The sequence below is a fragment of the Drosophila miranda genome, chromosome 2, assembly GCF_003369915.1.
Source record: "Drosophila miranda strain MSH22 chromosome 2, D.miranda_PacBio2.1, whole genome shotgun sequence".
Classification (NCBI taxonomy): Eukaryota; Metazoa; Arthropoda; class Insecta; order Diptera; family Drosophilidae; genus Drosophila; species Drosophila miranda.
Genome location: NC_046675.1, coordinates 14053529 through 14081331, shown reverse-complemented (window position 1 = coordinate 14081331; position 27803 = coordinate 14053529). Strand labels below are relative to the sequence as shown.

The 27803-nt window shown below is 45.1% G+C and overlaps 2 protein-coding genes across 2 annotated transcripts; both read left to right on the top strand.

Annotated features, from left to right (window-relative positions):
* Positions 1–164: 164 nt before the first annotated feature.
* Positions 165–16296, top strand: LOC108157082 (probable aminopeptidase NPEPL1). The gene is made up of 6 exons (XM_017288931.2): positions 165–358; positions 1341–2353; positions 2418–2574; positions 7354–7530; positions 15848–15958; positions 16026–16296. The coding sequence occupies exons 1-6, from the start codon at positions 293–295 to the stop codon at positions 16155–16157; spliced, it is 1656 nt and encodes a 551-aa protein (XP_017144420.1). The 5' UTR covers positions 165–292; the 3' UTR covers positions 16158–16296.
* Positions 16297–22610: 6314 nt separating this feature from the next.
* LOC108154606 (odorant receptor 67a) lies at positions 22611–24573 on the top strand. Its single transcript, XM_017284923.2, has 4 exons — positions 22611–23712; positions 23772–23973; positions 24031–24186; positions 24249–24573. Exons 1-4 carry the CDS (start codon positions 22748–22750, stop codon positions 24300–24302), a joined length of 1377 nt encoding a protein of 458 aa, XP_017140412.2. The 5' UTR covers positions 22611–22747; the 3' UTR covers positions 24303–24573.
* The last annotated feature ends 3230 nt before the right edge of the window (positions 24574–27803 follow it).

The window sequence follows — 27803 nt, the reverse complement described above, 5'->3', positions numbered from 1 at the left end:
AAAATTACGAGTCCAGAGTTGCGGGTTCTAGCTACCTAGTATTAATCAACCGAATATCAATAACGAGGAATAAAATGGAGCGTCCATACACATAATTCGTCAGTATTTTTACTGTATATTTTGAAATTTGTGACGTATATTTCGGTATATAACGTAGAGTCAGTCACACTGATTTCGAACCGAAGTGCACTGCCAATTTGAACTAAAGCAAAATTTTTGGAATCAAATTGCACTGCAAGTGCAAAATTTCACGGCAGCATTATCGTGCGATCTACTACCAAAGTTCCCGTTAATGCGCTTGCTGCACAGCGGCCAGGCCCTACGCAGATTCTACAGCCACAGAAGCCGCATCGGAAAGGTGAGTGCTTAAAAACAGGTAAGAAACGGGTTCGGATTCCGAAAAGAGGTTGAAATTCTGATTGAAATTGATCAGTCCACCAGGCCAGTAATGGCCACCCAGTGACAGCCGAAAACGCACCAAGTCGCTTGGTGACGCTGCGCAAAAATTTATTTTGGCGAACAAAAGCGATGCTAAAAATAACCCGCAAAATATTTGCATAAACAGCGCGACGCAACCCAATGGACAAACAAGATAATATTCTTGTGGAGAAGAACCGCGGTCGAGCAACGTTGCAATTTCCCGCCCCACTGCCCGGCGAGATGGGACCACCCGCGTAGCGGTCAACGACCCACTTGATGGTCCCGTTACGCTTGTTCAAGGTCACTTGCTTCTTAGGCGATACTCTCTTCGCAATAATCTCAAGCAACAATCTCCAAAAGAGTACGTACATGCACTCGTAAATGTGTGCTGTCCATTAAGTACAGTATGCTCCACAAAGAGTGAACAGTCTGCTGCTCCCACAATATAGAAGGGTGTCACAAATTCAGCTAGGGAAGAAGATCATTGCACTACTGCAATCTATCGCAAAAAATAATAGTAAATAATAAATAAATCGCAATAGAAAGTGTGGAACTATATTGGATTGGAATTACCATACCATTTAGCTGCCAAAGAGAACATCGGATGTAAGAATATTTGTATTGTGGACATTCGCTAGAGGACACGTTCGTTTACAACACTAATAGCCTGTGACGACATTTTTTTCAGTTTGTTAATACGCATCTCTGTCAATAGGCATTCGCGAGTGATTTATGAGTGGACAGCATCAATTGAGTGTGTTGCCTGGGCAAAGTCGTCGACTGATAACGATGTGGGGCACTTTGCAGTGTGGTAAATCAGAGATTAACTCTGATTAGATACGAACGTGCGGCTTATCGCCTCACGTCTTTACGCATAGCCCAACAGAATTTAACGCATTCCCACTCTGCTGCTCTTACAGATGGCCACGGACATCAGAATTAAAGCCTCGCTCAGCGCCAGCGATCCGCACTCGCACCCGGTGCTGATCATCGGACAGCTGCGTCACCTGAATCTCTTGAAGTTTGACGATCTGGCCAGCAAGCTGAGCCCGCGGGTGACCGAGTATACCTTCCTAAATGCCATTGACCGCCTTCATCCAGCGCCCACGGACAAGGTGTCGCTGTATCTGGATGTAGCCACAGTGGCGTCTCTCCCATTGAAGGCGTCGCGACACAATACCGCCTCGCGCGCCCATGCCATTACGCGTCTCGTAAAGAACCATGTGCTCAACGTGAGCGTGGAGAGCGTGGTGCTGGTCTGCGAGCGCGAGAACATCTTTGCCAGCGCCTGTGCCGTGGTGCGGGCCTTCCCGCTGTACTCCTGCAAGACGGGAAACGGCGCCCAGGCCAAGTCCCCCACTGGGGGCTCTGGGGACGGATACAACAGTCGCAACGTGGTCAACGTGGAGTTCGTTGTGATCGACAAGGACGGCGGCATTGAGAGTGATCCGCTCACCGCAGATGAGGTCAAGTGCCTGAACGAGACTGCCCGTGGCATCCGTCTTGCGGCCCGCATTGTGGACATGCCCTGCAACGAGATGAACGTCGATCACTTTGTCCAGGCCATCGATGAGATAGCCCAGGAGCTGTCGATGAAGCCGGAGATCATTCGCGGCGAGGAGCTGCTGCAGCGCGGCTTCGGGGGCATCTACGGTGTGGGCAAGGCAGCCGCCGTCCCGCCCGCACTCGTTGTGCTCTCCCACGAGCCGAGTGGCGCCCAGGAGACCATTGCCCTGGTGGGGAAGGGCATCGTCTACGACACTGGCGGCCTGAGCATCAAAGGCAAGACCGCCATGCCGGGCATGAAGCGGGACTGCGGCGGTGCTGCCGCCATTCTGGGTGCCTTCTACGCGGCGGTCAAGTGCGGATTCAAAGACAATCTGCATGCGGTCTTCTGCCTGGCCGAAAACTCTGTGGGACCAAACGCCACGCGGTACTTATCCATCCGCGGTCTACCTTTTGGATTGGATCCAACTAATTGTTTCCGTTTTTTGCAGTCCCGATGATATTCACACTCTGTATTCCGGCCGCACAGTCGAGATCAACAACACGGACGCCGAGGGCCGCCTGGTGCTGGCCGATGGCGTTTGCTTTGCCAACAAGGATCTGGAGGCCAACATTATCCTCGATATGGCCACACTGACAGGAGCTCAGGTGAGCATTGCCTTTTTTCTTTTGTGATAGGCATAGATTCAATTGTGCAGGCTGGTGAAAGGGACTTTTTTAAACGTCTTTTGTGTCTGTTTATTTCCCCTTAAAAGCGCTTGGTTTTAAGCAACTAATAACTATAGCTTTTGGCAGTAGAGCAGTGGTCTGTGCAACACCCAAATAGCTGTTAGACTTCTCCAGATAAATCTTTTCAAGGTGGAATTTAGTCGAAATTCTGGCCTCATTTAGAGAATGGGCCTATTAAAGGCATTCAGCTCTGTCATTCATTCTTCAGTTTGTTTGTGAGGCAATATCTATTAGGTGCATCTATTTGGTCAATCGATTAAACAAAATGAGAGTTCTTAATTTTATATATTTGTATATTAATATAATCTTGTGTGATAATTTACTCGTATACACGGAGTGGCGCATGATACCTTGCAAGCACCTACTAAATTTGGTCGAGAGTGCCAAAACTTATTCGGAATGTGGTAAAATCTAAGGCCCTTTAGAACAATATTAAAGTAAAATAATTTGAAACGTGCAAAACTGGATACCTGGACTTTTTTTGAAAAAGATAAAATCTCTCAAGGATAAGGATCTCTTTGTATTGAAGTTATTGTTTTTTTTCGTTCTCACTAAATTAAAGAATCTCTTAAAAAAAAATCACAAGCATTGATTCATTTTTAATGATTTTATAGGCGTTTAAAGTGAAAAGTGATAAACATGTATCCACATGTGCTCGCCACTGTGTGTATATCGTGGTATTAATTGGTCTCTTTTAAAAATATACTTTTTTTCGTGCTGTGTTATAGATAAAATATAATATTTGATACAGAACATTAATGAATGGCTTATACCGTAGAAAATAAGTTTTTTTGTAGAAGAAAACGAGGGGGAACGTTGTGAGTTGCTGCGGACACCGCAACTCTACAGTTATACCCGATACTTAGTCAGTATGGCTCTCCTCCGGCAGACGCCTCTAATATTGAACGACACGACAAAGAGTGCGTGCGAGAGAGACAGAAAATCAGTCTGAGCGTGACGTCGGGGGCTGCGTAGCCAGTGCAAAATGATTTGTTCCTTTTGGCTATAAAAATGATCTGATCTGATCCAGATTCAGCAATCTGATAGATATGATCATTATCTATGATTCTGCGTTTTTAGTTTTCTCGAATGTGCAATATTGTGGATGCAACAGATTTTCGTCCTTTGTGGGGGCGGAAGGGGGTGGGGCGAAATTTTGAGATATACGTTTTAAAGTGAGATCTAACAGGAGTGCGGATACCAAATTTGGTTACTCTGGCCTTAATAGTCTCTGAGATTTGTGAATATCCCCAGATTTTCATCCTTTGCGGGGGCGGAAGGGGGTGTGGCGAAATTTTGAAACAAACTCGTCTCGGTCCGATATATTAGGAGTGTGGATACCAAATTTGGTTGCTCTAGCTTTTATAGTCTCTGAGATCTAGGCGCTAATGTTTTACTCTAAGCAAAGCCGGCTATGCTACGTGTGTGTTAGAGAGAGACAGGGCGAGAAAAAATGAAATTGTTTTCTTGATGCTGGCTATAATAATGATACGATCCAATTCAGATTCCGCAGTCTTAAAGATATGGGCATTCTCTACAATTCTACGTTTTTGGTTTTCTCATATCTTTAAAATTGTGGATGCCACAGCCTTTCGTCCTTTGTGGGGGCGGAAGTGGGCGGGGCGAAGTTTTGAAATATTTTTGTAGCAGTGACATATCACAGAAGTCTGGATCCAAAACATCGTTGCTCTAGCTCTTATAGTCTTTGAGCACTAGGCGCTGAAGGGGACGGACAGACGGACGGACGGACAGACGGACAGACGGACAGACGAACAGACAGACAGGGCCCAATCGACTCGGCTATTGATGCTGATCAAGAATATATATACTTTATGGGGTCGGAAACGATTCCTTCTGGACGTTACACACATCCACTTTTACCACAAATCTAATATACCCCAATACTCATTTTGAGTATCGGGGATAAAAAATGTTTTCATCTGATTCTGTACGACTGTTCACGTTCTGTTGCTTGGGCAATTACGTTTCAATTTCAAACACAAAAATGTCCATATTAATTTCCGTTTAATTTATCAAAACCAAATTAAAAAAAATAAATATAATTTTTTTAAATTTCATGTTTAATGAGCAAAGTCGAGATTTTTTTCTTTGTATGGTATAGCGTAAATAGCAGAGCCATAAATATTGTATGTATGTACGTACTCGTGTGTGCTACAAAAACAATACTCTTTTATGGGTATTAAAATTCAAATGAAACGAAAAGAGAAACAGAAAAACATCTGAGTATCAAGTATAGTATAGTCGAGACCCTCGATCGTTGTACTAACTAATTTATTAATAAATGAGCTGCTGAAATGATTCAGATTTCGATAAAATTCCAAGAAAGATATCGGCACATTGCCAGAGTTATGATGATTTTAGTCCATATTCCATTACAAAGCTTTTATTTGCATTTGATATTCTATGAATATTTTGCACTAGCCCTCGTAAATGAATTTTTTCATAAATCAAAAATAGAATTTAAATCTGACTCCACGAGTTTTTCCTTAAACTGTTTTATGGGGTATAGTAATTCTCTCGAATTCGAAGCCAACAAATTATTTTGCTAATGTCCAAAGTAGTTGCCGTTTCGAGATCCACCCACCTGGCCTTGGCTACATGTTTGGGTACCTCCGTTGCCTTCTTATGCGAGAATTTATGCCACGCTTTATAAAAGTCACGAGGTTAATTGGAAAAATAAATTGCAAATTTGGTTTTTTCGCCGGCAACTTGAAGGAATAGCAGCAACAGTATTCCCATAACCACAACAACAGCAAGAGATTCGATTGTGGGCTTTGTTGTTGCTGTTGTAGCTGCCACGGTGGGTGGGGAAAGCAGGGAATGGGTGGTGTGGCAACGACTGTGGCAGGGACTGGGAGTGGACCTTGGACTGGGTGGTGTTCGTTTTCGATTGCAGCAACTGAGTAGCTGCTGCGATGGCGCACAATTACCATAAATCTTGACTGCAATTTGCTTAAAATATGATGCCAATTTACGTTATTTGTGGTTCGATGGGAAATAAATCGAAGCTGGTCACGGGCTGTAGTAGTGGCAGTGGCAGTGGCGGCAGCAGCAAGGACATGGATGCGTGGCACCCAAAGGCTTTGGCCAGCCATAGAAGGGTGCATTGTTTCGGGAAGGAATTCCTTGGAGCCTTAAAATACCTCGAAATGCCGCACAGCCTAAAACCAGGACCAACACTTCAGGCAACACCTATTCTTCCGCAGCCGCACCCCCACGCCAGCCACCCTGAAAGTTTTCCACATTTTGCTATTTTGTTTAGAATTCCGTTTTGGCGCTTGTTGTGCTTAATTTCATTACACACACACACTGGCAAACTCCCAGACAGGACGCAATAATATTAATTGCCAGCATTGGTGCAACTGCCACTGCCACTGCCATAGGAGCGGGAGCAACAACAGTGCAGTGGCAGCAACAACGAGCAGACAGCAGCCAACACTTGGTGTACCCTGTCGGGGCGTGTTACACAATTGGCCTTCTGTTTGTATCGCCCTGAAGGAAGGAAGATATCTGAACGGATCTCTGGCTAATCAGTACCATGGTCTTGCCATACTTTCGTTGGTTGTGAAAGATTTATGCCTTTTATTGGCAGGAATTAAGGTTCTTATCTATAAGAATTGTTTGTTCAAAAACATATGGCCTTAATATATGGCATAATACTTATGTAGCTGCTATGCAGATCAGTCGCAAGCTATATTTATTTTTAAGGCCATTGCAATTGGCTTAAACCTCTTCCAAGTTTAGTAAGAATTGCAATGATCCAATGTATAGACCATGTCCTAAATCCCATAGCTATGAGATTTATTCTTCATCAAGCGAGAGAATAAAAAAGGTGCGTCGTTGCATTTAGTGATCGCTTTCGGTCCGAAGAATCCAATAACAAAATACAAACAAAGCGCACAAGTAGACTCCTGTACCAGGGCGCGAGATCTTTGCTAGTCATGCACACGGCATGTAATTTCCTGTATTCTTTTTATAAGCATTCGCTTGTGGGCCCCCCGCTGGCCTAGACTCTCAGATATTTCCGTAAATTTAGATCAATGTATTATCATGAACATCATCATAGCTTCATCTTCGAATACGGCAAGGATATCAAAACTTCGGACTGCTGGAGTTGGTGTTTGTGAATTTTTGCGCTTGTACATTTTATGTTCCTGCTGCTGGTTACACCTTTTGCTGTTGTTTTCAGCTGTGTGCTGCTGCATCTGATGTTGCTCCTGTTGTTGCTGCCTCCATTTGTCCAGCTGCAGTTTAACACGCGCCACGGAGTCCTTGCCCCCGTCCTGGCTGCTGTTTGGGTGTTGCTTGTGCTAAATAACCTTGCACCTTTTTATTGCTGGTCGCGTCGGAAGCTCGCAATTTTCGTTGCTGCTTCCTGCACCCTCTCGGCACGCTCCACTCCCTTCCGCTCCCTTGCGCTCCCCTCGGCTCCTCTTAGTTCCTCGCCAACCTTTTTACATTGTTAGTTGCTATACAGTTTTATTGCTGGCATTTTGTTGATTGTTGCTTGTTTTCTATCAAACCCTCCCTGGGGCTATCGCTATCAGGGGACTAGAGCTGGCAGGGGGGGGGGGGGGGGGGGGGGCCTGTGACTTTTAAATGTATCTCTCAGCCATGCCATTGAATATTTCATTTTCCATTTCTCACATTTTCAGTATTCTTTCGATTGCTTTTCAGGGCGTAGCAACAGGCAAATACCATGGCGCCATATTGACAAACTCGGAGACATGGGAGGCCAAGTCGTTGCAGGCTGGACGCAAATCCGGCGATTTATTGGCACCCATAATTTATTGCCCCGAATTGCATTTCTCCGAATTCGCATCGGCCATTGCTGATATGAAAAACTCTGTGGCGGTAAGTACATACTCTTTACCCGGATTTTAAGAAAAAACCAGGGGGAACGTTGTGAGTTGCTGCGGACACCGCAACTCTACAGTTATACCCGATACTTAGTCAGTATGGCTCTCCTCCGGCAGACGCTGCTAATATTAAACGACACGACAAAGAGTGCGTGCGAGAGAGACAGAAAATCAGTCTGAGCGTGACGTCGGGGGCTGCGTAGCCAGTGCAAAATGATTTGTTCCTTTTGGCTATAAAAATGATCTGATCTGGTCCAGATTCAGCAATCTGATAGATATGGTCGTTATCTTTTTGAGATACACGTTTTATAGTAAGATCTAACAGGAGTGCGGATACCAAATTTGGTTACTCTAGCCTTAATAGTCTCTGAGATTTGTGGATGCCCCAGATTTTCGTCCTTTGCGGGGGCGGAAGGGGGTGTGGCGAAATTTGGACACGAAACGGTCAAGGTCCGATATCACAGGAGTGTGGATACCAAATTTGGTTGCTCTGACTCTTATAGGTTCTGAGATCCTTGAACTCATATTTTGCAATTGGCAAAACCGACCTGTGTGTTAGAGAGAACCAGAGCGAGAAAGAATGAAATTGTTTTCTTGATTCTGGCTTTAATAATTATACGATCTGGTTGAGATCTTACATTCTAAAACATATAGTCATCCTCTACGATTCTGCGTTTTTGGTTTTATCGTATCTTTAAAAATGTGGATGCCACAGATTTTCGTCCTTTGTGGGGGCGGAAGTGGGCGGGGCGAAGTTTTGAAATATTTTTGTAGCAGTGACATATCACAGAAGTCTGGATACAAAACATCGTTGCTCTAGCTCTTATAGTCTTTGAGCACTAGGCGCTGAAGGGGACGGACAGACGGACGGACGGACAGACGGACAGACGGACAGACGAACAGACAGACAGACAGACAGGGCCCAATCGACTCGGCTATTGATGCTGATCAAGAATATATATACTTTATGGGGTCGGAAACGATTCCTTCTGGACGTTACACACATCCACTTTTACAACAAATCTAATATACCCCAATACTCATTTTGAGTATCGGGTATAAAAAGGGAAACACCAACAGAATATCGAGAATAATCCAACGTACCAAACACGAACCGATAAGATCGATCCATAGCAATGGAATTTTGAATTTAAAGACAAGGTGGAACGAAGTTCCCTTTCCCCTAAAGTACTAATAGTAATATTAGTATCTTTCCCGTAATTAATTCCTATTAATATTCATCATTTTCATGCATGCTTAACTCTTTTGGTTTTAATTTTCCCCGATCTAATATCTATATTTCCTGCATGTATGCTACAGGTTGTCGCGCGTCATGCAGCAGCGCCTTTCGGTCGGTTGCGTTCTACCAGGAATCTGCGCTTAAAAAGCTTCGGCTTGGTGTCGCTTGTACTCCCACTTATAGAGCCCTACAATTAAGGACTCCAAGTTGTATTCTCATCTATAATTACGAAACCAAAGCGGTTGAATTTCAAGCTCCAGTTCTTTAGTATTTTTGTTTTTATTTAGAAATTAACGGACAAACGATAGATACACTTTAACTTTGGCTTTAGTTTTCTTTTAATTCCGGAAATCCCTTAATCAAAATCGAATTATTTCCCCTAAACTAAACTATTTTCTTCTTACTTCTCCAAGTCATTGGCTCGTCCTTTTTCTTCATCACTTTGGCGGCAGGGAATCCTGCCAGAGGGAGAACCAGAGGCGGAGCCGGCGCCAGAGTGAATCCCCAAAGTAGCTTAATTTATGCATTATCGAAGACACCCGTGTGGAACTTTCCCGGCCTCTAGATTCGATTCTCTGCCAGAGAGTGACTTTGAAAAAGTTTTAATCAAGTTCCGGTGTAACTTTATTCATTTGTTTTCAATTCATTTTCCGTACTTCTTTCCTTCCGACTACATTTTTTTTGTGTTTTTTTTTTCGCTCAAGAGATATTTTACACACATTTTTAATTAACTTTATCGCTTGCACTCGAATGTTGTTCTTTTGTCTTCACTCGACCGCACCGCACCGCACCATTGCGGAAAAATGATGAACGTCATGTTTGGTTTAAAGATTGATTAGTATTACTCTGATTTATGCCACAGACCTCATACCACATACCACACACACACACACACACGCACACACACACACACACACACACACACACACACACACACACAAAATCTCCCCTATGCCCCGGCCGCATGTATCAAAAACTTTGGCGTTCCATCTATGCCAGTAGCCACTTTTGCAGCCATTAGAGGAGGCACAGAAGGCGAGGATGGGCTGGCGAGGAGCAATAAACCCATCCCAGCGGAGCTGAACTGGTGCCGGCTCAAGCCCTCGGGCCCCGAGCCAAGCCACAACAGCAAACCAAATCGAGTTACCTTATTGTACGTCGAAAACGCTTCGGATCAATGGTCATTCATCATTGTCACGCCGTGGGCGGGTGGACAGGACGGGTCCGGGTGCGGGTGTGGGTACGGGTCCGGACTGGTGCGTAAATGCCAGGCAGGTCAAGTGGCGTGGCAATTTTGGCTACCTGCCAATCGTTCACTCCCCCCTCGTCCCACTCTTTCTCCCTCTGGTTCTAACTTTGGCTCTGGCTCTCAGTCGAGCTTTTGGAAGTGCCTGCATGTGCACTGGGAAAAAAGGGCACAAACGATATCCGAGAACAAATTGAAAGAACTGCGAACATTCCCATTCGAGACTGTGTTCGAGGCTCGGTCCCAAGAATTCGACAACAACATACATGGCTTGTGCCTGAAATTGAAAAAGCTTGCCCACCGCTAGCTTTAATCTAAATCTGTAAAATCATTGAACATTTTGGTTTTGTTTGCATCCTTACGACATTTCAAGATAATTATGAATCTTTTCATTGAAAAGATTAACATGAATGGATTACGATTTGAATCACCTTGAATCAGAGAAGAGTGAGTTCTTAAAACGAGCTTTAGATAGCTGGGAGATATATGAATCGGAATTGTGGGGGTTTTTTTGTAATCCATCAAGATGGTTATAAATGTGGTCTAGTACTCTTGTTTTGACTGCATCCTTTAGGATCTATCTTTTATTTCTCCCAGTGATGGCTGTTTGATTTTCGACCAGCTCTCTTTCACCTCTTTTTCCCTTTGGGCGCCCGCTTGTTTGTGTCTCCTGTGGAAAAAATACGAATCAAGTCAAAATATCACACCATTGCAGGTTTGCCATGCCACACACAACATGCCCCATGCTGCTGCATCTTTCCCTGCCCCCTGCCGCCTGCCCCCTGCCTATGCTCATCCCTGTCGCAGTTGATGTGACAGCGCCGCGCACTTTGTCAATGGGTGTCTGTGATAAAGTGTTTTAAATTCCAAATGCATTCAACGCTAAATGCAAAAAAGGTGAAATACCTGCCAAACCATCTGGAGGGTTGGTGCAATTCTTTTTTTTTTCGGCTGCTTGGCGGCTGGATTTGACGCAAATTCCCAGGCGCTGCGTTAAAATTACATGAGCTAGCATTTTTTTGTGCCCTTTTGTCTTTGGCCCCCACCCCCCGGTGGCCCGCTTCCTCCGGCTTGCCACTAAATGGTGGGATTATGAGTGTTGTTAGCGGTCGACTTTGGCTTTGGCTGGGGCCGGGCCTTATTTTGGCAAGCTCTCTCGCCACAGAAGGTGGGTCAGGTGGAGGCTGTCTATCCATCTGGCCTTTAAATAACTGATTACAACTCACTGGCCACTGCCAGTTTGGGCATGGCATTGGCATCCCCTGTGCTGCATAGTCGCTCTTGTGGTGGGATGATGCCACGGCAGTCGATTGAAAGCCTTTGAGCTGATAATTAGATAAATATTTGGAAGAAACCCATAAATCGATTGGGTGTCGTTGTTGAATGAGACTATTTGCATTTGTGTGGAATAATCGAATCAGTAGTCTAAATATTCGTTAATTTTAAATCAAAATAATTATGAATGTGCTGCTTAAAAAGCTGATTTCATTATTATTAATAATTTAGAGCAGTCGGAAGGCCTTTTGAATTTTGACCTTTGAACTTTTGAGTAGCGAAGACCTCGGCTTGTCATGCACACGAAATATATTTCGTTTAAGCATTGGCGGGTCCGATCCTTGGTTCCAGTCTTGAGTCCAATAACAATATTCCTCGTTATGCACACGACATGTATAATTTACATACGATGTTTTCTATTGGCATTTCTTTAACGAGTGTCAGTGACTTTTGAGTAGTGTATGGAAATCACTAAGATATTGTGAATACGTGCACCAGAAGCTCTCCTTGCTGATTCCTTGCAAGGATTCTCTGTGTTGTGGTTGCCGTCTGTGTGTGGCAGTTGCAGAAGGCAGTAAATGAATTTATTGAAATTTAAAGAATTTAAGAATTTAAAGGTAGAAAGTTTGATAAGCTCCAAATCGCTCCATTTACAAATTTATATTGTTAAAAAAATCGCAGTAAATGTTTTCTCAATGGAAAGAATCTGCATGGTCGATGGTCTTCAAGTGCGGCTCCAAAATTGCCATTAAATTACGATATTCTTCGAATTACTTTGACGTAGCCTTTAACCTTTTGGGTGTCGAGTTCGAGCATTATAAATTTCTTGGCGTTTTCGGGGTGCGCTCCAGGAACGAATTTCCTCTTCCAGGCCACTAAGCACCAGGCAAACAGAAAGTAAGCAAAATAAAATAAAAATATCATCCCAAATTTCGGAAACTTTATGACCGCGACTGGCCGACCTAGACGCCATCCAGCAGCCTCCCCAATCCATGGTTTCCATGGGTGGCTTCCTCTACCTAAATCAGAAGATTTTTTTTTTTCTTCCTCTGTCTGGGGCTGCCTTCTGCTAAGCATCAGCGGGCGGAGTGGAGTGACTGTTTTCGGGATGAAAGACTGCGCTATAAGTAAAACATAAGCAACACGGCGGCAGAACAATAAAATTTGCTTAAACATTTCCAATTGTTTCTCAATTTTCTCGGGCGATGGCGGGACGGAATCTTAGTCGAAAGTCGCTTCGCCATTTTATGACTGGGAAATTTTCCCATTGTTGGTAATTGATTTTTATGTTAAATCGTAAAATGTTCTGCCAGCATTGGGGATGGGCATGAATTTTAGATAGAGCCCATCATGCCATAGCCATACCATCTTGTGGCAGCAACGTGTTGCAGTCTGTGTCGCGGCGGTGTCTTTACTTTGGCGTCGGCCCACGCGACCCATGCGGCGTATGCGTAATTGTTTTTTTGTTTGGCTTTGTTTTACACTTTTATTGAGCGTCGACATTTTAAATTCAATTGCAGGGCGACTTTTTACGTGGTTTAATGAATTAAATTGAACTTTTTATGCGTCAAAAGTTTTTTACGGCACGACCTCCAGGCGCCAAATGCGAGTAAACGACGGGGAATACCCGTCGGTGCGATGCTGTTGTTATTTTTGCGGTTATGCTTAGCCGGAGTTAAGTTTTTGATTAAAGTACGGGTACTGTACGGTAAAGCCTGCGAGTACATAAATAATGACCCGGCTTAGTGGTTTAAATATGGATGCCACGGGAGGGTTGAGGATTCTGCCAGTGGGTGTGGCAAGTCACGTAATTTTCGGAATGCCGCCATTTCCGCGGCCTTCGCGGAAATCTTTCCGCTTGTTATGCTCCGGTTTCCGCTCAACTTTAGCCCCGACAAAAAGCTGAAGCGGTCTCCTCTCCAGCACCCAATGAATGTTTCTAATATTTTCCAGTACTTTTTCTCCCTTTTCCTCCCTCCGTCTGGGATGATAAGTTTTTAAAGTGCAGCGCGTCGTCGCGAAAATTGAATAAAAATTGTTGCCGCCTTCAGCGACTCTTTTCGATGGCGGAGCATCGATTCCCGAGTCTGGCAGGGTAAATCCCTTTGACTGCTGCCGGCTGCCGGCAGCTCGATGCTCGCTTATTGAATGAATGTGTAATTGATACTTCACTGGCAGAGGAGACTGACTGCTCCTGCCTCGGGCCTCGAGCCCGGGAGTGAGTCGCGTGGCAAGCAGCTCTACGCCTGTCAGTGGTGTAATCTTTTATCAGCCTCCCGCCCCCTGGATGTGTCTCTTTGCACATGGCATGTATCGCAGATTGAATATCAGAGACCGCAGCTTAAGTGCGAAACAATGACGCTGCGCGCCGGCTAATTTAACATCAAGTTAATCGCAAATGAATCGCCAATTGCGGATACGGGATGTGGCATGCGGCATGCTGGATGCGAATCGGGATGGTGTCGCATCGACCTGGTTACCGTCAGCGCCGACACTTGCATGTCCGTCATCTGCGGAACGGGACTGGCGATGGTTCGGTTTTGCTGGATACCGACTGTGGCAGACTGTGTTGCCACTGGACTGTGTGGGTCACGTTCTAAAGCGCAATTAGTCGACGGCCCATTGTCAAACTGAAGGACAGGGGAGTGACTGTGTGCGTGGCAGATCCTATCTGTTTGTGCGTACGCCCAGCCTGGTCGTCGGTTGTTTACCAAAGACCAAGCTAGATATGGGGAGAGAGAGAGACAATCAATGGCGGGCCTAATGCAATCAATGTTAATGACATTATGTTGACAAATGTTTGCCATTATTGATGGAAGCACGCTGGGGCTCCGGCTATGGCTCCGGCTCTGGTTCGAATCTCTGCCGGCCTGAATCCGGATCTGGCTGACTTGTGTGTGTGCGTTCTGGCCGGGGGATTGCACAACTGTTAAACATTTAATTAAAGCCACAGATACTTTGAGATTGGAAGGGCCTCGATTTTTGGTGGGTTCACTCACTCCCTGATTGATGGAGTGACCTCATCTCTAAAGAGATGGACGTAACGAAAGTGGTTATGAAATATAGATACTTCAAGATATCGTCTTTATTGGTTCCCAAAGTCAGAGACTGTAAGATCCTCCTTGGACTCTGACAGCATCAATCTGGTCTCAGCACTTCCGCTCGTCATCGACTGATTTAGCAGGATGCAAGTTTCGGGAAGACACACAAGCTCCGGGCGAATCGAATCGGAGAGGAGTGGAGTGCTCGTATCAGGAACGGCGACCGCCGCAAGTTTCATAACAAAATCTTGTTATTAGCTGCAAAACCGCCAAAAGCAGTGGCAGTGGCAGCAGAAGCGTCAGCATCAGCATCGCAGGAAGAAGCTCTTTGAACAACTGCAAGAAAAACAAACGTCAAGTGTGGTGCTGCCCTTCTTCTGGTTGGATCTTTTCTGCCTGACGCCATCTTGGCTCTGTTGCTTCAATGGACTTTTGACTTCCGCTGCACAACGGACGATGTTTGCACGTCCTCCTCCCTGCGTAAAGTGTGTGTGTGTGTGTGTGAATTTCATCTTGAGAAGCAAGCGTTGTCATGTAATTTTCACTGCACGGCATCCCCAGCTGTCCGCTCGTCCTGTCCGCTCTAGTCTGTTGCTGTCGCTGCTGTTGGTGTTGCTGCTTCTGCTGGTGAAGTCTGTCAGTTAACTCCTTTTTTTGGCCAACTGTCAGCAGGCAGCAGGCAGCATGCAGCAGGGTGCTCGCCTCTGTGCCAGTGTGTGCGTTGGTCCCTCCTTTATTTGGCTGGTCGCTGCTGCTCGTATGTGTGTGTGTGTACTTTATGTTTGGCATTTAAGCGCTGCAATTTCCGCTCAAGTTAGTCGAGCGACTGCTTCCGCCACGCAGCTGCCAGTGCATGGCATATAATTTAGGCATTAGCACACCCAAACATGCCACAAGCGAGGTGTGATCCAGCAGAACTCGGCCCGAAAGCCATGTGGGTGGCTAGAGTTAGAGACCCTCATTAAAAGCAGGAGGGCTCAAAGGCCTAAAACCCAGAAGGAATGGCTAGCCATGGACTGGCTTGTCTCATCTTCCGATACTTGCATCGTAGTGGTCCTGTAACATTCAAATTTGAATGAAATAATCCTTTTAGCTTAAGGAAGGAATGCCTAAAGCACTTGAGAAATGCCAACAACTGAAAGAGACTAATTTCCTTTGTGCCGTGTACAATTTCATTTGCAGAATGCCATTTTTTCTGCCCTTCTTCTGACTTATCCTTTTTTGTAGCTTATACTTTGGTTTTCTGTCTTCAGTCTGGTGTTTACTAAAAAAAAAGAAAAAGAAAAACGAATATAAGAAAATCCTGCCTTGTTCTCGAACTTCCCTCGAACGTACATCCGTCTCTATAAATATATTTCCTTGTTGCGTCGCACCACAGGACGCTTTTTTAATAAAGCGACGCCAAGTTTTGCTTGTTGCATGCCACACAGCAAACAAAAAAAACACACATACACGAGAAAATATATCAGTATGTCTTCATGTTTCACTCTGATTTCCTTTCCGCTTCCAGGATCGACAGAACGCGCAATCCTCGTGTGCCGGCATCTTTGTGGCCGCCCATCTGGGCTTCGACTACCACGGCGTTTGGATGCACGTCGACATGGCCACGCCCGTCCATTGCGTAAGTGATCTGACTGTACATCCATTATGTCTAAGCATATTTATATTTTCAAACTATTTGTTTACAGGGGGAACGTGCCACGGGCTACGGCGTCGCTCTCCTGCTGACGCTCTTCGGCAGCCACACGCACTCGACGCTGCTGCAGTCGATAGCCCCCACCGAGGAGGAGCCGCCCTCCAAGCGGCTGTGCCGCGATTAGCCCAGCATCAGCCCATGTGCCTCACTCATTTGCCTACACACACACTTTTTTCCATGTGTCAATCGCTCCAGAAGCAATTTATTTAGCCAAAAGGCCTTGAAAGAAGAGTTTTGAAGAGATTAAAGAGTTTTTAAAAATATGCATTAAGTTTTATATGCGATGCATTTTTGATACATACATTGCCGTAGGTCCTAGACTAAGAATGGAACTTTTTGATGTCCAATCTACATGTAAATTATGTTTAAAGATACTCGTGTAGGGCCCCCATATATTGCAGCTGTATGTAGAGACAGTGGGAGAGACTATGCTCTCTGCTTTAGTTAATTATGTGAAAATATTTAGAAGCACAGTTCCTAAAGTTTGTTCATTGAAATACAATGTTTTTAAAGTGATAGCCAGGTGAATTTAGAGGAAAAGTAGTCGAATTTTGGTAATACTCGTAGTTTCAGCTCCCTCTAGCCAAGTCATATTTATTGCTGAGACCTGATTAGCTAAATCCATTCGGTACGGGGGCTAGATTCGAAAGCTTTTCTTAGAGTACTTTGTTTTGTAGCTAATCCAATTTGCAGTTTCCTAGTTAAGCATGCCCGGACAGACACGCCCATATTCACGTGTACCATAGTGCCAGGTTTGCCATTGTCTCTCATGTCATCCTTTGGCTGTTCAATTAGGCGACACTCTGGCTGCTGTGAAGCTGCTGCTACGGGTTCTCTGACGCTGCTCCTGAAGCTTAAGTGGATTCATCAGCATCACCATCATCATCATCATCATCATCAGCATGATCATTGTCAGCACACCAGTCGTCCCCTTTGCTGCCACTGCAATTGTGTCGCCAGCTACAATTCCCGGCGACAATACAAATTAAATTGCAACATCATTGTGCCACGTCGTCGCCGTCTTTGTTGCCTACTTTCAAGTCGCGCGCGCGTTTGTCAGCTGTCAGGCACGGGCTGGGGCACGAGTGAGAGTGCCACGCCCTCTTTCTCGCCCACACCCTCGACTAATGCCAATGCCGTGCACTTTTATTTGCTGAATTACATTCCTCTCTCAGCTGTCGCTTTCCCTTTCCCAGGGACCCAGGACCCTTCTTCTGCTCCAATTTGCCTTCATTTTTATTTTCTTTGTTATTCCATTTGCTTTCGGGGGCAGGGCGCCCCTAGTGCTCTTTGCTCTTTTATTGTTTAATTAGCTTGAAATGCGTTTATTTTCATTTTCAAGTGCTGTAAACAGCGCATCAGGTGAGCCACCAGGGACTGTCGGAGACTGTCGGGGAGTATGTGCAGGTGATTCGTTAAACCCTGAAATGTAGCGCAAGTGATGCTCCCCTCCCCCTGCCCATTCCTGCCACGTTCGGAGATCGCATGGACGAAAAGGGGACGAAAGCTAGATGTGTCTTTCCCTGCGTCTGTATCTGCTTCCACCCAGGCTGGCATTCCCCTTGCACCTGTATCGAATGGCGGCGAGTGTTGCAAGATGTTGCAAGTGCAGCTAACATTCCAAAGTGGATTTGTCGGGAAATTGAAATGTGTTTGCTTTGCCCTGGTTTGCGATGCTATGTCTAGGGTTATCTCCGGTGTGGATCAGACCTACTCGCGTGTCATGAAGTGCCACAAAGTGGCGCTTGAGGGGAACCTGAGGCAAAAGGCTGGGTAATTTTTGGATAAAAGTATATTGTGAGATATTTTGGTTAAGATTTCCATTCAATTACTTTTCTATTATATTCAATTAGGCCACAGAAAACCATAATTTTTTTGAGTGGCTTTTCCGGCTGTGATAATTATCTGATCGTCTTGAAGTAAATCTTTTCATCATTGGAAAATACACACCTATACTCTTATCTGCAAAGCTATGGAAAATATCCAACATTTGATGACCATTTAATTTATTTCCGGAACAAGTATTAGTGATGGCGGCTTTGAAATATTTTCCGTGATTAAATTAGTAAACTAATCCTAACAGTGCTGCCCGCTAAGCAGCTGAGATTATGTGCGATTTGCAGCTGCTTTTTTATGAATTTCAAATCCCCCATAAATGGAATTTGACATATGCAACCGCTACGCCGACATCAGATAAACAGTTGGCGTTTAATACTCTTTAATAGAACACCACCAGGGCATTCTGTATATAAAGAAATTGTGCTCAAATTTGGAAAAATAAAACAGAACTACGTATTCCAAAATCTATAGTCTACCGATTCGCTAAAATACAGAAAACAAATAGTTAGGAAATGTACAAAAATCTCTTCACAAATTACCCTTTTCGTAGATAAATCCGAGTAGTAGGTATCCCGTCGTCGAAAGTCGAACGCGTTCCGACTTGCTGTTTGCGCATTTAGCCAATTTATTAGTTTTGATTTACCGTCCACACCTGTTGTCCCCTGCCACAGATGAACAACATCAAATGTGCATTCCGATAATTCCTTTCATTTTGGCCAAATACGAGAGGAGCAGAGGCCGCGGCTGGGACTGAAGGACGGGAAACAGCAAACATTCGTGAAATTGCATTGTTGACGGCATACATATCACTCATGCGACGCGTTGGCGGCAAGGGATAGACCTCGACTCTCGACCCCATCGAGATTGAACCCTAAACGGCTTACAAACAGAGCCGAACCGCTCAGGCCCTGGCCAGCAGCTTCTGGCCATTGGCCATAAATATCTTCGCACTGAGACTTGGACACCAGGTCCTTGGTCCGTCGTCCATTGTCCATCGCCGTCTCCCTTTGCAGCAGTTGACTTTTGTCGCATTGGCGCTTGGCCCCAGTGGCACGGACTGGGAGAGCACTTGCTGGGTTTTTTACGGTCTCGAACGGTCCCACAACTCAATTTGAGGCCACCAGCCCACTGTCCGAGTCCACAGTGCGTGCCCCAGTGGCGGCCGGAGCAAGACGGCACAAAAAACAAAAGCAAAAGAAATATTAGAATTTGTTGCTGTGTGGCCAGTGGCGGCGTCGGGCAGCTCTTGTGGCAGCTCTCATTGTTTTCCCAAACGTTCCTCCTGGTGTTGCTCCAGTGGTTGAGGCTGCCGCACGACAGTTTAACCCCAGCACAGCGTTTAAGCTGCACAAGTTCCGAGCAAATCCCGCACAGATACATAATTCTTTTCCGCACCTCAAGTGACAGAGATCTCGGCTTAGTCCGTGCCGTGCCGTTGCCATCTTCATGTTTAATTTTTATGCCCGCTCCAGGATTATGCAGAGTCGGATATTTGCCTAATTCCCAGTGCTCGATATGAAAAATAGATAATAATTTCAGCAGTGCCTAGAAAAAGATACAGATACAGATACCAGAGAGCAAATAAATAATAAAAAGCGAGCGGAGCAGCATAACAAATTGTCAATTTATAAAGTGAAAGTTTCAGCCGGCTAATGGATGCCAAAAGTTTAATAAATAATACATTAACTGAATACTTTGTGGCTAGGCCCTGGCCAAAGACCAAAACAAAATATGGCAAGGAAAGGAACGGAAAAGAAATGAAGGAGTGCAAAAGTGAGGAAATGCGAGGAAAAGCCATAACAGTCGCTGTCTCGGCGGAGCAATAGCTGTCATAAAAAACAGCAGAATACGTGAAAAGGCGCAAACAAAACTGGCAGCAATCGGCGGCAGCAAACCGCAGAGCAGGTGGCAAGGAGTTGAGCTTGGGTGGGGGTTGGGGCGCCGGGGCTGGCCGCAGGGCAATAGCTTAAAATTAGCTATAAGCAAAATTACTGTAAAATGGTTTAAATGAGTGTAAGGCCAGAATATAATAAGCCCAAAAGCAGCGCCGAGTGGTCCGAAACAAAAGAGGAGTGCAGGAGCGGCCCTGTGGGTGGGCTCTGCACCTCCCAAGGGGCATGCTGTTAAATGAAGAATAAAGCAGAAAAAACAACAAAATCAAATATGAAAGGCGAGCTAGTGCCGAGCAATTTGATACCCTTGCAGGGTCTGAGGATCCTCACAAGGAAGAAAAGGGATGTATAGCAAAAACCGTCCTAGTATCTGCTAAATCGACATAGAGTGATGTTTTGTCACAAGCTGAAACTTGTTCAAATTAGTCTAATTACTTTTGTACAGTTACGATCCTAGCGCAAAGCTGATCATCAAAGCGTCTCCGTTGCAAACATCTTGAAAATACTCGCCTCCTTGCACCCTCTGCAAGGGTATAAAAAACGGCTGCCTTTCTTTGTGTTTTTGTGTCTGATGGCAAACATATTTTATGAGTTTTATTGTTGTTGCTTTTGGTCCTGCCGCTTTCACCCAACCACCACCTCCTGCTGCTGCTGCTGCTGCTTCTTCTGCGGCGTCTCTCGGCGCGGCTGATAATAAAACTTGGCCGCTGGAAGGCACCGAAACCCGCTGGGAGCATAATCGAGCCTTTTACATTGGCCCTGGGTGATTGCATGTGTGCGAGTGTGGGTGCCCGCCCCCCTCTGCCTGTCTGTCTTTCTGTAACTCTGTCAGTGTGTGTGAACGCTGCTTCACTGGGTCTATATGAAAAAAATGGATACATACTCGTACGTGTATGTCAAAGCAAAGCTAAAACATTTCCACGAATTTAACACACACTTTCAGATCTAGTTAATTATTTATATAAGTTTATGGTTAAATGAGAACAATGAAGGAGCACATGGAGCATTTTATGCACCATTTTGTGGTAGTTATGTGTAGGTCCATAGCTAAATCTCGAAAAGGGTACGTTTAGATCCCCAAAAAGGTTTCCGTGAGACTGCCAAGACATTATTTTCCTTGTACTCGTATTATAGACAGATTTAAGAAGATGAGTAATCATAGAGTCTATACGCTTCATCGATCTAAAGAATTTGCTCGAAAAATACTACGTACCAGATATATCTCCTTATAGCTATTATTTATCATATTTTCATATGTGAAAGGGCATGACAGAGTGTGCTTTTAACAGTATGAGACTTACAAGGGTGGATGAGGATATGTGTATGAAGAGGAGCATGTATCGCATCCTTTATATTGGCTCACGTTGTGTTGTCTTCGTAGCCATTTTCCTGCGCTTGTTTCAACGAAATTGAAAATGCAACGGGGGTACCCGAGGCTGGAGACTGGAAGCTGGAGGATGCTGGAAAGTTGGGAGACGTAACTGCGACGAAGTCGGGAAGCCACTCCATGGGCGGCTGCACCTTAAATACCGGAGGAAACTTCGACATGCCTCATTAAGGATACACATTCGGAAAATGTTGAGCTGGCAATCGGCAACATAAAATAATAAGGATGATAATAAAATAATGCTGCAGCTAACAATATTTAAAACTTTTTCACCCCAAGGCTCATCCTTTTTCGCAGTCGCAAGCCAGATAATACAAGTATCATCCAGTTATGCTGATGTTTAATATACTTTTTGTATACACGTTTTTGGCTGCACTCTCGTGTGCCGTAGGGCGTTGAAAAAATAACCTGCAAAAGGATTGACAACAGCAGGAGCATATTTAAATTGCTTTGGGTACCTAATAAAAAGGCAGTAATCAAGGGGGACGCAGCCAGGACTGGAGCGAAACTTTAGCTTCACAAAGTCACAAACTTGGACATGTTGAGCAAAAAACAAAAAATAAAGTCAAGTAAAATAAAATGAAGAGGAACGGAGAGAGGAAGGGGAGAGGAGAAATATGCCACTAGGATATGCATGAGCAGCAGCTTATGCACAGCATAGCTCATGAGTCTTGCATGTCGCTGTGCAGTTGATAGTTTCTTTCCTCCTGGAGATGGCACTGGACCCAGGACCCAGGACTCAGGGCCCAGAACCTGGAGCCGTCTTGCACTTATCCAAGTGCACAAAGCAACTAAGCAAAACACTCGTTGCAGCCAACTTAAGGCTAATTTAAGTGACTGAATCTGTATCTATGTATCTGAATGGAGTATCTGGGAGAGCACGAGTATGTGCATTGTGCGTGTCTCTCGCTCTCCATGGACCATCTCCGACTCTTACCTGCCCAAAGTGTCCCGGTTAAGCTCCTCTTCTGCCTTTGCTGTGCTGCTGTTCTGCCATCATCAATGAAAATGCTCGTAAATTATGCAAGCCTAGGAAAATAAGCTGCACTCAAGTGCGTTGCCTGCCGACGGCTGCCGGTTGCCGGGTGCCTGGTGCCTGGTGCCTGGTGCTGACTGCCGACGCCATGCATCCCCACTTCTTGGCATCACCTTCAGCCTCTTAGCCGAGCATCTTTTCTCTCGCTGCACTTTGAGGCAGTTTCACAGGGCGTATGCGTGATATTAAATGAAATTACATAATGGCCACATGCAGCGCTGCAGCATGTAAAAGGCTCACGGAGGAGAGCCAGAGCTCTCAATGCTTAATCTTCTCTGTGATTGATTACTTCTGATCCCGGTTTTTTAATCAAACTTATCTTCACAGGAAACGATGCTCTTTTGTAGCCAGCAATTATTCATCTGGCAATAAAAAAGGCAACAACATCTCGAAAGCCCGATTCTTGGCTTTATTGATCTGGACTGGGTATATCAATCGATTTTAGCTCAATTACATTGTTGTGCCAACAAAAACCCACATAGTAAATTAACCGCAATCATTTTCCACAAGAAAGCAGGTAACCATTCATTTCAGTCGTACGAGTATGTCCTTCAGTAGGAATGGAAGGATTTTTGGAAGGAAAACTTTGCGGTTTCTGCATGCCAGTCCCGACTATAAAAGACAAGGCAGCATTGGGCACCCATCAATTGTTTGCTGGAATCGCAGACATGTCGGTGAAGTTTCTGAAGGAAAAGATTTTCAGTCGACGGGGAAAATCCGAGAAGCCAAAGAATGCGTACATCGTTATTGAGGACTTCATGAAGCTGCCGGTTTACTTCTACCATACGATTGGTCTGAACCCGTACGAGTTGAAGGGAACCAACAATAAGCCCGGAATTGGATTTTACATCCTGTTCCTGCTCCACATGATCAATGCGAATATTGTGCTGGCGCTGGAGATATTCTTTGTTTACGTGTCCTTCAGGAACAACGAGAACTTTATCGAGTCCTGCATGGTGATGAGCTACATCGGCTTCGTGATTGTCGGCGAACTGAAGATCGGTGCCGTCCTGCTGCAGAAGCAGAAGCTGACCAATCTGGTCCGCCAAATGGAGTCCGTCTTTCCGCCTGCAAGGCAGAAGGAGCAGGAGGAGTACGACGTGCGTCGCTACTTGCGTCGCTGCCTCCGCTACACGAAGGGGTTCGGCGGACTCTACATGACACTCGTCATCACCTACAATTTGTTTGCCATCTGCCAGTACTCCATTCAGAAATGGATTCTGCACTCGCCGCACGCCAAGCAGACCGTCCCCTATGTGCCCCTGACTCCCTGGACCTGGCAGGACAACTGGAAGTTCTACCCCACGTATCTGTCCCAGTCGATGGCTGGGTACACGGCCACCTGCGGCCACATCTCCGCCGACCTCATGATCTTCGCCGTGGCCATACAGGTCATCATGCACTTTGACCGTCTGGCCAAGTCCCTGACAGAGTTCTCGGTGCGAGCAAAATCCGAGGAGGATGGCGCTGACAAGGACTTGAAGCAGTTGCAGGAACTGATCGCCTATCACAACAAGATTCTCGGGTGGGTTTCCAGATTCCATTACCAGACGCTTTCACTCTCACTTTCACTTCCCCCCTTAGCCTCACCGACGTGATGAACGAGGTGTTCGGCTTGGCGCTCTTACTGAATTTTTTGGCATCGTCGACGCTGGTCTGCTTCGTGGGATTCCAGATATCTATCGGCATCAGTCCCGAAATGATGGCCAAACTGATTCTGATCCTGATCTCGGCCAATTCGGAGATCTATCTAATCTGCAATTTCAGCCAGATGCTAATCGATGCTGTAGGTTATGTCTTATCGTTAGGGTTTTCTTACCTTACCTTCTTACCTTTTTCGCAGAGTGGCAGCATTTGCTATGCAGTCTATGATATGAACTGGTCGGAGGCCGATCCCAGATTCCGTAAGATGCTCATCCTACTGGCCCTTCGCGCCCAGAAGCCTGTCTGTCTCACGGCCACTGTCTTTTTGGATATCTCCATTGAGACCATGAGCATCGTAAGTTCAACCAAACGAGTATCCCTCCAAATTCGTCCTAAAATCATTTCTTCGTTTGTCAGTTTCTGCGAATGTCGTATAAGTTCTTCTGTGCAATTCGTACGATGTATCAGTAAACCAAATGGATTATATAAGCATATATCAGATTTTAAGTGCACAATGTTTTTAAAGCCATTTGGTTATATCGCAATGCTTTTGTAGGATATGCTCTTTCATCAGAGCCATTAAAACACAAACTTTTTCTTAGCCGCTAGAAGTTTTGGTCCAGCAGTTTTGAAAACACTTGATAAATAATAAATCGGATTTATGAAGTGTGTTAGTTTGTGCCTTGGAAAATCTCGGTATGTTTTGGTTGGTTGCATTTCTTGGTGTTTTTTTATCTCCATATCAATTTTAAGACATCATAGATAAAAGTGAACGAGGTAGGTAATATTTTTGTATAAAATATGTAGGAAAAATCATGCTTTAAGGGTGTTTTCAAACAGATTAAACGTGTCACTCCATTTACACTTGAATTAATTCCATAAAAATGTTAAAAAGATGGCGCTGAAAGCTGTGAAAGTTTTACGAAATGTTGTGCCGTTAATGAGTTAAAAGGTTCTGTGTTTCGCAGATCGAATTATGTCAATTAAATAAATGTATTTATAAAATGCATTGTAATGCTTTTAAAGGACATGTACATATGTGTTAAAGGACATGTATCCAATTTACTGTCTTCAGGAATCAGTATAGTACGACTGAAAAACTCATGGCCTTCTTTTACATTTTCCGCTTATTAAACCGAATCAGAAATCTAAAGCCCCGACTCAGTCGAGAGTAGAGAGTGCACTCTCAGTAGTTCTTAAATACAAAATGACGGTAAACTTTATTAATTAGATTGATGTAGTTTTATGGTACTTTAATAAAATCAGGCAGAGCCTTCCAGAGCTCGGAGGCCGCGAATTGAGTAAGGCCAAATGAAAAGCCATGAAGAAAAGTGATTAACGTGGGGAAAAAAATGGAAAGAAAAACCAACAAGTCGTAAACATCATAAGGCGAAAGGAAACAGCCGCAGACAAAGGCAAAAAAGTGAAGTTTAAATTGAAATTAAGGCGCCTTAAAGCGACGTCACAGAGAAAAAAGAAAGAAAGGAAGAAAAGCCTGGGACTGGGCCTGGGCATGGGCATGGGCATGGGGCTGGGTGCAGCCGGAATTCAAAGTGGAAAAAAGTCACAAAAGTACAAGTAAGAGGAAAAGTTGCACAAGGTGAAGTACCAAAGAGGCAACACCAAAATCGCACAAGCACATGCACGAACACATGCACACCCACCCCACACACACATACACACATACAGACACACGAAAAGTAGGCGTTGCACGGTCGAAAAACTTGAGCCACGTTGAACTTTGGCCTACGGAGCTTGGCCGCGTTTACCTTGGCCGTAAACTTGTCCGGCGAGTTGTTGGCAATTAGTGCACCTTTCACAACGAAGCTGTGTGTGTGTGAGTGAGAGTGTGTTGGTGTGTGTGGGCGTGGCCATTTAATTCATTTTCACTGGCTGGCACCAACGAACACTGTCGCTTTTGCACACAATTTCTCATTCAGAAGTGTCCGTGTGCCGCGTCCCTCCATCCCCATCTCCATCTCCATCCTCTACCCCAACCCGCTCACAAGTTTGTAATTCTTGGCCTGTTAACAAAGTTCATAAATACTTGAGAAACTTGGTTGGTTTTTCCCTTTTCTCCCCCCTCCCCCTCCACCGACAGCCACGCCATAGTCGTACGGCTGCGGCAAAGGATAAGCGAAGGATCCTGATTTTGCAACCTCGTAATTGCCATTGTAGTTGTTTCTCGCCGAATGATTCACGGGCACAGGTGAGAATCGGGCATTTCTGCAGTTCATTATCAGCTGATTGACCGAATGAATAGTCCTCCCCACTCGGGAGAGTCGTAAAGCGCTTAAACCATTTGCAGTTCGCTTTATGGCCGGCTAACTACCAATTTTAATGGCGGCCACCACCATTTTGTAAGTGCGCGGCTATAAAATTGAACCGACCATATTGAATACTTAGTTATATACGAGTATTTCTCGCAGCTCAGGGAACAATTCCACTGCCTGCAATGGCAACTCCACCTCCACCTCATCAGCAAAACCAGCAGCGGCAGCAGAAGCAGCAACAAAAACAACATAGTTATCCTGAAACTCTTTCAATTGAATTGCGCGAAGCAGTGGCTATGGCGAAAGAGGATAGCTATAGGTGAAGCCAGCCAAGCGTTTACCAATATCAATGAGATCTCCAGAACCCCAAGCCCCGTCTGTTCCGCCCTCCGGCGAGCATTTGAAATTTTAATTATAAAATATTGCTGCCAAAGGTTCGTGCCATCCATAGCGCTAGACGGTGCTCGGTGCTCGGTGCTGGTGTGCTCGATGTGTGCTTTCAAAGCCACTGACAAGGTTACAGTACTCTACAGATAATAGCTAAGATGCTTAGAGTTTAAAATGATACGAAATATTTTTGTTTGAACTATAAGTTATTTAACGTTGACTCACAGTAATTTGGATTTTATACATCGAATATGCATACCAATACATATATTCATACATTATAAATTTGTACCAATATCATGTGTATATTATGCATTAAGAATTCCTTCAATCCTTCAGTTAGGTATATCTTAATATACATACCCCTTTATATGATTTCTTTTAATATGCGCAAATATTCTTCAAAAATCTTGTACTTATATGTATTGTGGCCTTGCCATTGTAGCCTGTAGGCACTGTACTCATGACTTCCCATACTATGTGTAATCTTGTTACCCGCTGTACGAGTATCTATGCGCCATGACAGCAGGCGGCTCGCTCGAGCTTGAGGCATTCCGTCGATGGTTCGTTATCTGGCATTCGGAATGGGGCTAGATCAATGTGGCGCAGGTGAGCAGCGTGGCACAGACACATGCACAGACACAGGCACAGGTGATTGTGCAGCGTCGATGCTGGATAGTAGTAGGTGGTCGACGGTCGATGGAAGATGCCAGAGTGGTAGAGTGGGCGTTTGCACTACTTCAAAAAGTAATTGTTTGCGATTTGGAGAGTGTGGCGTGTGTCAGGAGCTGGAACAGGAACGGAACAGGAACTGGAGTGGGCGTGCCGTGCCGTGCCAGTGGCTGGGATTGGGATTGGGGACATGGATTGGGATGCAGTCGTCCAGCACCAGGATGGCGAGACTCTTGAGACATTTGAGTGGCCGCTTGGGCTGCTGAGGGCTGGGTGCGGGCTGCTACGGAGAATTAGTAGGAGTAGGAGGAGCCAACGATGACAGCAAACGAGTTCCAGTTAAAGCTGCCCCCGAACCGCCTTGGGGCATAGTTCTGACTCTGATTCTGACTCTGACTATTACTCCAACTCCAGCTCTCTCTCTCTCTCTTTCTCTCTGTCTGTCTGTCTGTCTGTCTATGCTTCTTTCTCTGTCTCTTGCTCTGTTCGTGTCCCTGTCTCCTGCCCTGTTACTGTCTCTTGCAGTGACTTTCGTTTTAGAAACGAGTTTATTTGCAGTCGAAATATGTCCCCAGACGGCAACAATAGCAATTAGTTCATTGTCAATAGTTGGCTCGTTGAAAATTTCAACTCTGGCAAG